Source organism: Podarcis raffonei, chromosome 2 (assembly GCF_027172205.1).
Source record: "Podarcis raffonei isolate rPodRaf1 chromosome 2, rPodRaf1.pri, whole genome shotgun sequence".
NCBI lineage: Eukaryota > Metazoa > Chordata > Lepidosauria > Squamata > Lacertidae > Podarcis > Podarcis raffonei.
The window spans coordinates 45,836,576-45,849,932 of NC_070603.1; the positions used below are offsets into that span (position 1 = coordinate 45,836,576).

The 13,357-nt window shown below is 44.4% G+C and overlaps 1 protein-coding gene across 2 annotated transcripts in view; it reads left to right on the forward strand.

Annotated features, from left to right (window-relative positions):
- The first annotated feature begins 4,889 nt into the window (after nucleotides 1–4,889).
- GABRA6 (gamma-aminobutyric acid type A receptor subunit alpha6) overlaps nucleotides 4,890–13,357 on the forward strand; it is a 30,786-nt gene continuing 22,318 nt past the window's right edge. For both annotated transcript variants that reach the window (XM_053376464.1, XM_053376465.1), the window contains exons 1-5: nucleotides 4,890–5,066; nucleotides 5,273–5,412; nucleotides 5,956–6,023; nucleotides 9,599–9,819; nucleotides 9,925–10,007. In XM_053376464.1, the coding sequence (XP_053232439.1) occupies nucleotides 5,029–5,066; nucleotides 5,273–5,412; nucleotides 5,956–6,023; nucleotides 9,599–9,819; nucleotides 9,925–10,007 (550 nt within the window). In that variant the 5' untranslated portion in view covers nucleotides 4,890–5,028. The remainder of the gene's footprint in view (nucleotides 5,067–5,272; nucleotides 5,413–5,955; nucleotides 6,024–9,598; nucleotides 9,820–9,924; nucleotides 10,008–13,357) is intronic.

Below are 13,357 nucleotides of genomic sequence, written 5' to 3' on the forward strand. Positions count from 1 at the left end.
GCAGCATCCTTTTTCTATCCACAGAGCTGACTCCTTGTTTTTTTGTCAGGGATATGTCAAAGATGCTCAGATTTATAATAAAATGTATAAAGGTAGACGGTCTGGGAAGCCTCGTCGCCTAAAACTAGCTGTCTCACCCTAACACAATCACCAAAGATGCTGGTGAGGGTTTTTCAATAAAGTTGTGGCCAAATTAAATTGACAGCCAATACATTCTGATCTGTTAAGTGCCTGGACAGTGAGGCCTGTTTCATCGGTATATCATCCTTGGTGTCTGAGAAAAGTAGACTAGGCTCCTCATTTCACTTGCTTTGCTTCACGATTCAAGTACGGTACTTTGTTCCCATACTGTAGAAACCAAATTCTACCAACATTGTAGTTGCCTGAGTGCACATCAAGCTGCAGAGCTGTGCAAACAACAATTATGGAGCTTGAACTATTAAGTCAAATAATACTGATCAAGGTGCAGTCAATTGTGTGTATTAACGGTTTCTTGGGAAGCAAGCTGTGCATGAAGAGGTGTGTTACCTGTTCCCCAGGAAAATATATGTATGCAAGTGCAACAACTCCACAATTACAAAATAGTCTGATATCTTAATTCATGTCCACTTCCTTGGCCATCTTGCAATCTTCCAGAATTGTGATAGAACTGTGAGCTGTGCTGGGCTTTTTATATTTTATAAGGAAAGGCTATTTTATTCTCTTTGCATAGAAGGTGCAACAGCAGCACCAGATCACATGTTGTAACATCTAAATAGCTAGATAAGAGTCTAAACTTTCAGTCTAAAACTGTTAGGATGAAAGAGATGTTCTAATTTTTAATACTAATGAAAATGTGTAAGTAACCACACCTAAATAGTGCCATTAATTGGATATATGCAGTTTTGAAGACTAACTAGACTGGGTACAAATAAAGTATCAATTATAAGGAAGAAGGATCGGCTGTATTAAAAGAAGGAGGGTCTACAATCTCAAAAGTGGTTGCTCTGGAATCTGTGATCACTTTGTGTTGTTAGATAGTTGTACTTGACCATCTGTTAACTGTAAAAAAATTGTTGTGTACCCAGGTGATCCCAGCATTCACCTTGGATTTGGCTTCCTTGGACTGAAGATTACTAGAGACTGGTGGCATTCTGTGATACAAGTTTTATCTACACATATATACAGGCTGAGGAGGAGAGAGAATGCTCACTGCGTTCCATCAGATTTGCAGGAAGTGTCCCATCACCATAGTGTTGGTGACTCACAAACAAGTCGGGTCTCTGTCTCTCTTTCTGTCCCAGTTCCAAGACTGCCTGGATATTGTTCTCTCTTAAAATTGCCAAGACACACTGACGGCATTACCTCCATTCAGGAGGGAAGAAAAACATGCCCCTCTTCTGCTCACCTTCCTGATCTCCAGCTATTTAGTTTCTGTGGATTTGGAGTTGTTGTTTTTTAGCATGAAGACATGTGAAGAAGAATCCCAGCAAGTCCAAAGTTGAGCTATGAGCATGCTCTTAGTAACAAATGAATCTTCACAGACACAAAAAAACATGGATTGCCATCTGTCAATAGTTCCATCAGCATATTTGCTTACGGACTTGAGGATAGAAACAGATTCAAAGCCTTAGAAAGATAATGAAAAATGAGATTGCTTTGACATTTTGGAATATTGCTATAAACATACATACAGATCCAATTGTCTGGCTGACAGTGGGCCCCAAAGGCACATGCTCTGCCTTTTTAATTGGCTTTAGCAAGAGCTTGCAATATTGTTGAAAGAGGAATCCTGAAGTTCCATCCCTTCAAGACTAGTAGATTTATATAGTTTGCTCTATCGCTATGGCTCAGGGTGAATAACAGTAGTGTTACGTTAAAGAAAGGAAGGGAAACTGTTGTGTCCCTGAAGGAACGACAGTCAATGCTAACTGTCACACAAAAACTTTGGATGACAATGACAGCAATGAAGCGGTTGGAGTCCGAATTGTACAAAATAGTATAATACAGTGCACTGAACTAAAACCCAGTCAGTTCAGAAAGAAATATAGTTTGCAACAGAGTTTAAACATTTCAAAACAACATATGTTGCAATGTAACAAACCATTATTGGGTGCAACTAAACTCTCTGTATGTATCCATCTCTGTGTTTTTTAAAAAACATTCCCCCCACTTCTGTGTGAGTATAAGAGCATGTTTTCGAGCTACATGCATTTCAATATTTTGAATCTCTTTTTGTTTGTTTTCTAATTTAGCATCTATATTGATTTGTGGTTGTGGAAAGGGGTTTCCTTTGATTGGATGCTTCACTGAGGTTCTATTGCATGGACAGGTGGAGTCCCCCCCACTCCAGGTGACCCCCGAGCGGAATAATGACTCAAGACAATGTGCTATGGGATTAAAATTGGGCACAACTTTACTAAATTTCAGATGGGAGACCTTGGCTCAGGCAATGGGCATTTATCCTTCCCAGTCCACAGCCGGGGATCTGGGAGACATCAGGGTTATCCAGAATGTGTGGGGATTGGGCCGGCTCTGGAGAACATATGTTCAAGCAGAGAGCCCACCCCCCGTTTCACCACCATCACAGGGGAGAGCAATGACAACCTCTCAGCGTATGGCCAATGCCTCCCCCCTCAAGACCCCTTTAATGGGGAACCCTGGGATCGCCGCTGCAAGGGGGGCATGGATCACTGTTTCATGCCCCCCCTTTTAGGAAGGTAGACTAAAGGATTCCGCCCAAGGCCTGAAACCGCCAAAGTTGTGACGTTTTGCTACGGGAAAGGCAAAACCTGCCAATGCAGGAAAATTGCTTTCCAGCCTTTCAACAGCAACCCTGACATAGCAGCACCTGCATACCTGTGGAAAAGAAGTTAACCTGCAAAAGAAGACTTAACTGAGGGAGGGCAGGGTGGGAGAAGCTATTGAGCCAATTGTCGCTTTGCAGGTAAAATTCACTTTCTGTTGTGTGGGCAGGGTGGTCCCTCCCCTTACCTGCCAATCCCCTGGCAACGCCTCCCCAGGCGGGATCGGGCAATTGGCTGAGGTAGGCGGAGACCTCCAGGTATCCAGCCTGGGGAGGATTAAGCCAGCCCAAACTACCAGGATCTGCAATGGGATCTGGGGGGCTGCGCTCGACAACGCAAAAGGCACCACCCATTTGATGTGGGGAGCAGTCATTGTGTAAATAGAATGACTGTGAGAGGCTGTGGAGTCCAGGTCTGTGGAGTGTCAGGCATTTGTCCAACTTCCTGTTTTTCCAGTGTTAAGCAGCTGGCACATGTGGAGATGGAGTCAGTTCCCGGGTTCAGTGCTTGGTGACCCAAGTTGTACTGACCCACATATACAGGGATATGTATGGGAGAGGCATCCCAAGCTGAAAGCATCACCATCTGTTGTTGATGATGGTGGGTCCAAAAATAACTAGGCATTGTGTGGTGATGGCAGTCTTAAACTCTTCCATCGCCTTCTCATAGGGTACTAGGGCCATGTTTTTTTAAAAAACTCATATTGTGCCTTTCATAAGAAGCTCAACATAGGGTACATGGTTTCCCTCCTTCACAACAGCTTTGAGAAGTAGATGAGCTTGGGAGACAGTGACTGGCCCAACATCATCCAGTGAGCTTTATGGCTGGGTTAGGATTTGAACCTGGAGCTCCTCAGTTCCAGTCCCATAGTTTGATCACTACTCCACACTTGGTTGGATGCACATTAAGGTCCTAAAGTATGAAATACATTGGGATCTTATATGTTCATAGGGAATTAAGTGCTTGGTGTTTTTAAAAAGTATTTATTTATTTAACGCAATTGTGTTTATTTGGTACCATTCCATGCATAATTTTATAAACTCTATTGTGTCACCTCTTACTTGCTTTTTCTCTAAACTGAAAAATCCTGAACATTGCTACCTTTTCTCAACCCCCTTCATCATTTGAGTTGCCCTTTTCTGAACCTTTTCCAACTTGGCAATACCCCAACTGTGTGTAATATCAACGTCCAAGTAGTAGTTAATTTACAACCTTTGTTGCCACCAGTTAACCAACTGATTCTTTCCAGAAATATAATGGACAATAACCTTTTTTTCACAGTCCGGTTTAATTGAAGTGCTTGGATTCCAAACAATTTGCTCCCTTCAGCTTAAAAATCGCCTCACTTCACTTTCACTGGGTTATGGATTGGGCTGGCAGTGATTCTTACCTTTTAACACACCAAATTGCAAGTCACGACAAAGCAGCATTGGCAACAGAGAACAGGATGACATGATGTTAGGCCCAGGTGGAGGTCAGGCAGAAGAGATGAGATTTTTCTTTCTTCCTTTCAAAAATCGATGCATATGTGTTTGAGAGTATGCCTGCACTATTGAGGGAAATGTTAACAAATTTAGTTGAGGCGTTCAAGGCCTGGTCATAAAGGGCAGAAAAGAGCAAACTGGTCAAATGAATTTTACAGGACCCCCCCCAAAAAAAGGTGGGGCGGGAGGGTTCTAATGATGTGCAGGCTGCATAATAATATCTCTGTGAACCGTAAAAATAATAAAAGCTGAGGCCATTTCCAACATAATCTCTATCAGCAAGATGCCAGTGCTTTTCCAGATTTCCTAACAGGTCCCTGCTAATTCCATGCCAAAACTAGCAGTGGATTTCTTCCTTTTAATCTCCCCTAATGCCTTATTCGATTATTGTCACTGCTCTCCGACCGGGCACCGTCCCTTCATACTGTAATTCCACAACTGAAGCACTCAGATGAGCCTGAACGACGGTGGGGGAATATCAGGGACCGACCACACACACACTCACGCACACACACACACACACACACACAGGGCGAAGAGGAGCCCCTGGAAGGCGGGGCTGGCAGGGAGAGGAGGGGGGGGGAACCAGCCCAAGTCCATCTGCCCATCCACACTCCTCTAGAGCATTAGGTCTACGGGTATACTACTGGTAGTAACGAAAACGCCGAGTGGGAGGACAAAACTGAAGGAAGATGGGTCCTACTCAGATTTGCTCCAGTTGACCAGGTTGGCATCCAGGTCCTGGCCAGAACGCAGGCATGGCTTGGTGGCTTCCTTGGATTTGCTTCACTGCGTGGTAAGTAAAGCAAACTTGGGCGCAGAAGAAGTTGGGGCCAGCCTTGCTCTTCTACACCTTGGGACAGCAAATGGCCGGAAGGGCTGCTTTGCTGTTGATCCAAAGTGAAGCAACTTTTGGGGGGGAGTAGGGGTGGTGGTGGGAGTAGGTCTGGGGCAAGAAGGGAGCCTGTGGGTGACGGCGGGGCTCTGTGCTTGCCTCTGTAGCCTCCACAAGGTGCTGGCGGACGACCCCGCTGCCGACGAGGGCGACCTCTACTCGGAGAACATCTCCCGGATCCTGGACAAGCTCCTGGACGGCTACGACAACCGGCTGCGACCCGGGTTCGGCGGCAGGGGCAGCCCAGGTCCTTACTTGTCTTGTGCACCTTCCCTCTTTCCCCACGGCGTTTGACCTCTCCCCTTGAGCCGCAGCCTGCGAGCCACAGTTGCCTGCAAGGCGGGCTGCGACCCTACACGTCCCTTCAAGGGAGCCCCATCGGACACCGCGACGTTTGGGTTGTGGGTCTTGGATTTCCGAGTATGCGCCGCTGGGGTCGCGCTGCAAGCGGGGGGGGGGGGGGAACCAGGCTTGCTCCTTACCTTGGGGCCGTTGTGGGATGGGGGCGTCCTGGGGGGAGATTTCACTGAGGCAAGACCAACCCCGTCCACCTCCCTCCCAGGATTGCATCGCCAAGACGCCCCCTTCTAAGAAAGTCCTGTTTGGGCATCTGGGGAAGCCAAACCAACCCTACTTTTTGCTAACTACGCGCAAACAAGTTGTTTCGTCCTTCGGTGGAGGGGGAGGGGGAAGCACCCTAAGAATAAATGACACCCGTCTCACTGAACTCTCTCCTTCCTTCCCTCGACGGTGCGCACGCAAACTTTCGCCCCCTGGAACCGCTTCCCAGGAGCCGTGACGGAAGTCAAGACAGACATCTACGTGACCAGCTTTGGTCCTGTGTCAGATGTGGAAATGGTAAGACACCCCCCACCAGCAACTCACCCCCCCCTAGCTGTGAGAGGAGCCTTAGTGTCAAAGGAGATCGCCCCCCCCCTCTCCCTCTCTGCCTCTCAAGCCCTTCGGCTGCAAGGGAGCTTGCTCTGCCCCTGTTTTCTAGGATTCATTACGGTGGCATCTGAGTGGACTGTCATTAGAGCAGATTACTCGCTTTAATCTTCTTGACAATCTCTGCCTTGCAGGGACCCGGCCGTGCATTTCCCGTTGGGGCTGCACAGAGAAACGGTTTTGCACGACTGCGATGGGCCAGGCGGGGCAGTTTTAGCATGCATCTTTTTTTTTCGAGGGGAGGAGAGCTGTGTGTGCGTGTGCTCAAGCACACTTGCAAATCAAATATTTAGATCATAATGCAAATGTCTGGGTTCACTCCCCCCACTGCTCTCTGGCCTTCCTGGGTGGAAAGCAGGGTTTGTTGGTTAAGAGGGCATCAGAGCTATAAGAAGATTGCGGCCGCTTGCACCACAATGCGGAGAATTATACACAGCAGAGCTCGGAGCAGGGGAAGTAAACTTCGCCAAATGCACGTCAGGCAGGGAGTGCTCCTTTTGCTCGGTGAAAGAGCAGATGGCAACAGGCACTCATTTATGGAACCTGGGGTGGGCTCACCAGTACGTTGTGTGCTTGCCCTTGATAGATGCTGTAAACTTCCTCCTAGTATTATTAGGATCCCTGACATTCTGGAGTCTGGCTATGCACACATGACATTTTATTCTAGAATCAATGGAGACCTTGGGCTTGCTTTTTGCATGTACAGTGGTACCTCAGTTTAAGAACAGCCCTGCTAATGAACGATTCGGATTATGAACTCCACAAAACCAAAAGTAGTGTCCCCGTTTGTGAACTTTACCTCGGTCTAAGAACGGAATCCGAATGGTGGAAGGGCACCGGTGGCAGGAGGCCTCATTAGGGAAAGCGTGCCTCGGTTTAAGAATGGTGTTGGTTTAAAAACAGACTTCTGGAACGGATTAAGTTCGTAAACTGAGATACCACTGTAGTCCACACACAGTCTAGATCTGCTGGATATTTTTTTTTGCCCCTGAGAAGCATTATTTGTTCCCAAAATGGAAGCTCGTTGCAGAGCGATTCTGCATTACCAACAGTGTATCCATTTGAGAACAGATATAGGTGGTTCCTGGCAATGGAACCTCACATACACACCTTCCCAATGGCATTGTGGGTGCGTGTATACCAAGATTGCAATCCCTACTTCCTTCTTCATTCACCCGGGGCATGTGCAGGGAGGAAAATACATGGACAACTTAATAAATGATTTTCAAACATGAATTAAGTAACCACACCCACCCTTGGATGGCAGGATCTAGGATCTAAATTGAAAGCAGCATGTTCAAGACAAGCAAGAACTATTCCAAATTGGGGGGGGGGGGAGCTACATTTTTGTGCTACAAACTCAGTAGTGTGTATGCATCTAGAATCTTCTTAGAATGTTCTTTATTATGTCTGAACAATCAATTATCCAAAGGCTGCAATCATGCTTGTGGTTCCCCCTGGCATCATTGAAACTTATTGTTGAGTATACAGTGGTACCTCGGGTTAAGTACTTAATGCGTTCCGGAGGTCCGTTCTTAACCTGAAACTGTTCTTAACCTGAAGCACCACTTTAGCTAATGGGGCCTCCTGCTGCCGCTGCACCGCCAGAGCACATTTTCTGTTCTCATCCTGAAGCAAAGTTCTTAACCTGAAGCGCTATTTCTGGGTTAGTGGAGTCTGTAACCTGAAGCGTATGTAACCTGAAGCATATGTAACCTGAGGTACCACTGTATAGGCAAAAGGCTGGCTGGTAAAATAAGGTGCTTCCAACTCAATCCTGGGTTTTGTCTGTCCATTCTACCTACCAAGGATTTTTAAAAGTTCTTACAAAATGCATCACAATGCGCTGAGAAGAGAAGTGAAATACGAGGTACAATCTCACAAATATGGGTGGCATAAATGATTGTTAAAAAATAAAAACAATATACCGTATAATGCCATAAAAGTTGGTGAGGCTTTTGATGAGCAGCGATATGTTATAGGGGAAAAACAGAAGTGAAGCTTTCTATAACCAGTTTATTTACTTAGAAGTGCAGTCTGATGTTCACAGGGAACATGGAGTGGTGTATTCAGACCTAATGCTAAACTTGGTTAAGCGTCATGCGAACAACCTTTGGGCTTGGCTGCTCCTCTCACCTCTTCTGGTGTGGCTTTGAAGAGGATATCTGGAGCTATCACTTTTGCTTCCAGTTAATGGCAATTTAGCATAATTTCCAAACTTCAAACTGTGGTTACTGTTAATTATAGTTTAAAGAAATAAACCAGGACCAGAAACCATGGTTTAAAGTTGGCTTTCAGTAAACCATAGTTAAGACTAAACAGAGTTTGCCCAGGTTTGGACGTTAGACTAAACTGTGGCTGTACCAGAGGAGAATGGAGTTGATGAGCCCAAGGCTTGTTCACGTTAGGTTAAATCATACTTGAGTGTTGTGTCTGAAATCAGCTAGTGAGTACGTCAGTGCCTGCTGGCAACTTGCTCTGGCATTCCTGAATTTGAATGAGAAGCAGCCAAAAACCAGGATTCTTATTTATGTGAACTGGGGTTTTGAAGGCAAAATCTTTATGATCCAACAGCCCTGGTGTTTCCAAGAGGACAAAAGTTAGGTTATAAGTTGCACCGTTACCAGAATAATAAAACACAGTGTTCTGTCCTGAAGGCTCCAATCTCCCTTCCAAGTTCTTCATTATATTGGATTTCTATAGGTGTCTGGTGTGTTTGGGTTGGGGGTTGGATGGGGAAGCTTGGTGGGCTGGGTTAGACCCCCTTTTTAGAGATTTCCCACTACTCATCTACAGTGAACATGGAACTCTTGATCCTACAACTGCCTGCAGGGGGAAGGGACCTGGTTCAGGAAGTACTATCAGTGTGAAGAGAGGGGATAGAAGAAGGCAGGAACTGATGTTTGAATAGCACAGCAAGCAGAGGGGCACCATTTGTAGCAAATGCCTTGGGCCAGACAGTGTTGACTGTCTTGCTTATACTTCAAACCTCCTGAATCTCTTCCTCTTCTTATACATTAGTTCAAAAACAAATCTATAAAAATCCACTAAATCTCTTCCCACCCACTCCCTTGGCTCTCACTCCAGGAAAGCTTTTACCCAACCACAACCCAGTTAAATCCAAACCTCTGCTAAAAAATAAAAAGAAATGTCATCCTAAATCAATACCACATATCTGTTATAAGGCATTAGTTTCAGGAATTACATTCTGTTTTATGAATACATATCAAGATATCTGTTTTTGTGATAGCAAATTATCCATTATTCACTGATTAATTTGGGGCAATTTATCATGAAATAGGATATGTTTTCCTTTCATAGGCTGGCTCCTTTTTAAGGAATTACTTAAGGATAATAGGATTAAAGTGATTAAGTAGTGAATGGAGTGTGGTTAACATGTGCATGTAAGCCTTCCCACTAAGTAACCATATATTGTTACTAGAGAGGCTGGGTCCTGATCTTCAGCTCACTTGTTTTCTCAATAGGAATATACCATGGATGTTTTCTTTCGGCAAATGTGGATCGATGAGAGGTTGAAATTTGGTGGGCCCACTGAAATTCTGAGGTTGAACAATTTAATGGTCAGTAAAATATGGACACCAGACACCTTTTTTAGAAACGGGAAGAAGTCAATTGCTCATAATATGACAACTCCAAACAAACTTTTCAGGATAATGCAGAACGGCACCATCCTCTATACCATGAGGTAAGTAGGCACTCTAATGGCATGTACTTTTGTTCTGACATGTATTTCCACACACCCCCAATCTGCTGGTGATTTAACTCAGCACAATTCTGCTCTCCTTTGTAGACTTACCATTAATGCTGACTGTCCTATGCGTCTGGTAAACTTCCCTATGGATGGACATGCTTGTCCCCTGAAGTTTGGGAGCTGTAAGTATGCAAATAGTTCCTATCTTTCAGTAGAAGCAAAGTCTTAGGCAACATAATATACTGCCTCTTGATATACTGTTTCTTGAAATAGGGTCTTTAGCACAATCTCTTATAATGCTAGTATGTTTCTTAAAAATGGGCCCTTAATGAAATAATTTGCTGCAGTAGGATCTTCTAGGCTAGGCAACCAGGTCGGCTGCTCAAAGCAATGCTTTCTTACAGAGTTCCTGGACTGTGCTTTGCTACCTCAGCTGAACATGGCCTTGGTAGTAACTTGTAATGATTGGTGCAGTGATAATAATAATAATAATAATAATAATAATAGGTAATAGTCATAAGTTTTCAGTGTCTGTGATTGTAAGTCTGGGGTGCATCAGAATTGGCACTGATCCCCACAGCCACTTTCCTTATCTATTCCTTTAAGAAGCATTTTATATTTAAGGGGCTGAGGAGAATGAAATGATTATTCCAATCTTAAGTTACAACCAGAGGTGCAATTTTAGTCATTGCTGTAAACCTTTTAGAGAAAATCACTTGGTAAAACTTGGCTATCCTCAAGAATGATACCTGCTTGGGTCAGTAGGCTTTAAGATAAGGACTCATAGGCGTAGAACCTATGTTGTTGTTCAACTCCCATCAGCCCCAGCCAGCATGGCCAATGGTAAGGGAAAATGGAGTTGTAGTCCAGCAGCATCTGGGGAGTCAAAGATTTCACACCCTGTGCTAAATCAGTGCCAAGGGAGAAAATGGGCACACACTCAACCCTTTATTCTTTCCCAGCCAAACTATTTGCCTAGGAGTCTGCTGCACAAGGACGAGTTAACAGTGGAAGAGAAACTTGGCCATTGTGCACTGAACTTAGCTATCAAAGCTTGTGTGAAGCCTTGTAATTGGAAGCTGGGGATGAAAGATGCCATGTTTCAGATCTCAAGTTTAGAAAAGCTGTCTCATGGAATTTGATTTAGGATGTGAAAACAAGTTTGCCTTGAGTCTCGCTTCAGGGTGCTTTGCCCAAGTTGATGGAAAAATAAAGGATCTTTCCTGAATTTAATTCTTAGTTTCACATCTCCCTCTCCAGTTCTTTGGCAAGGGAAGTGATATTTGTCACCTAGTCTAGTAGGAATATGGAAGTTCTCACCTGCTGGTGTGGAAGGAGGGAGAGTACCTAAAGACATGATGAATGAGGCTTCAAGATGCTCTGTGAAGGATACCATGGCTTCCTTTCTTTCAGCCACAGGTTAAAATGTACGGGCAACATTTTTGGGTTGGAGAGCTGCTTCAGTGGTTTCTGCATAAACCTGGATATCATCACTATTGCTTAGTTATCATGCATGATAGGAATAGTTACAATTAATGATTTACTGAGGGAGGTGGATGTGTCTTGTTGGAATTGCAGTATAATACTTCCTGAAGTTTAATCTACTTTGAAAATTAGAACACAGGGATGGCATTAGCCTGCTGCAACAAAAACGACAGTGTCTTTTGGCACTTTATAGACTAATAGATTTATTATGGAGTAAGCTATTGTGGACTAGAACTGATCTTATCAAATGCATAAAATGTTGGTCTCAACTGGCAGACAGCTGTCCATTCATCCACCACCCACCCTATAGAGAAAAATATATAAAACATAGGCTTGGATCAGTGCTTAGTTAGTTGCTAAGTTGGTCCCATTGAAATCAATGGGACTTAAGTCATGACTAACTTGTTGGATTGATTTCATTGGGATCTCTGTTCAACCAATTTCATTCGGAACTAACCCACTGGGGCCAGGTGGCCATGAAATGTAAGAGGTACAAATGGCGACAGTTCTGTGTAAAGAATAAATATATGGAAGATAAGCACAGTGACCATATACAACAAAAGTGAGGAGCAGGGGGAGTGAGATGGTTGATAGCTGTGCCCTTTTTGAGTCTTTTCTCCATCCACCAAGACCTAGGTTGTCCTTTCAGCCACTCTGGTATGGTTACTTAACGCCAAGTTGGTCTTTAAGAAAATATCTGTCACTCACAATTTGGTCATAGATGAGGGAGCTAAGCTGGTGTGTATTACCACGACCTGGGTGGACTAGTTGGGTGGAATTGGCCTGGTGCAGTTTTATCTACCTGAGTACTTTGGTAAACAGCAGGGCAAGGAGGATGTCACTGTGGTCCATAAGGATTCTGTCTCACTCACCAGACCGTTCCACTCCTGTGTAGAATTCAAGGGATTGCATCTAGTGTGGGTCCAGGAGGCAAAATAGGGGTGCTGCTGGTGCCTCGCCCACCCCAACTCAGCACTTCACGGCTACCACAGCAGCCATGAAGCATGCTGCAGTGCATGCCATTGATTTGGTATTTGCACCAGAACTTAAAGAGGATAGTCTGGAGCAGGGGGCTTGTAGTTTCTTTTTCTTTACAGTCTTACTTTGGTTGTCAAACACCTTGGTACTCATACATTTTAGCTCCCGAAAGCTGAAAATCTGAAAGTGTTCCGGTTTTCGAATGTTTTTCAGAACCTGAACATCTGACGTGGCTTCTGCTTGAGTGCAGGAAGCTGCTGCAGCCAATCAGAAGCTGCACCTTGGTTTTCAAACAGTTTTAGGAGTCAAATGGACTCCTGGAACAGATAAAGTTCGAGAACCAAGGTTCCACTGTATCTGTTTTCCACTTAACAACAGTCATGTCTAAATGGTGTACAGGAAAGTTAATCCACTGTCATGGTCAGACCATTCCTTGGTGAGGTTTGGTCTGATAGCGTCAGTTCCTCCTGCAGGGATTGGGAACACATGAAGATGGTCCACTCCCAGAGACTAATGGAATCTGATGGATTCCTGAATACTCCGAGGGATTTTGTGACAGAGGCGGTGATCTTATTGAGCCCTATTGTTGCTGTGGAACGGTGTGGTGAAGCAGGTATTCAACGTGATCGCAGTGGCACGGAGCCCCGTCTTCTCCCTTATTTTCAAGGCGGCTTAGGAAAATGAAGCAATTTGGACAATGGCTGGGATGCAAGTAGAGCAAATCTCAGCAGGAAGATGACATAATGTTTGCTAGAGCACACAATTGTTCCCACCACATGGTGGTGAAGGTGGCAAAAAAGGATCTCTGTTGCATCCTCAGATAGCCATGTGGCAGAGTTGTTCTGAGTGGTATGGGAATTTTTCTTTCTTTCAATTTTGTATTTGCAGTTGTAACAAAAGAAATAATATTAATAATAATAATAATAATAATAATAATAATAATAATAATAATATAACAAAAAACCCTGCCAGCTGACATTGAAATTAAAATACTCCACCATAGGGGAATTTTTAAAGATTGATTCCTGTTAATATGATTTTAGAATGCTTAGAAAGCTGCTGTGACAAG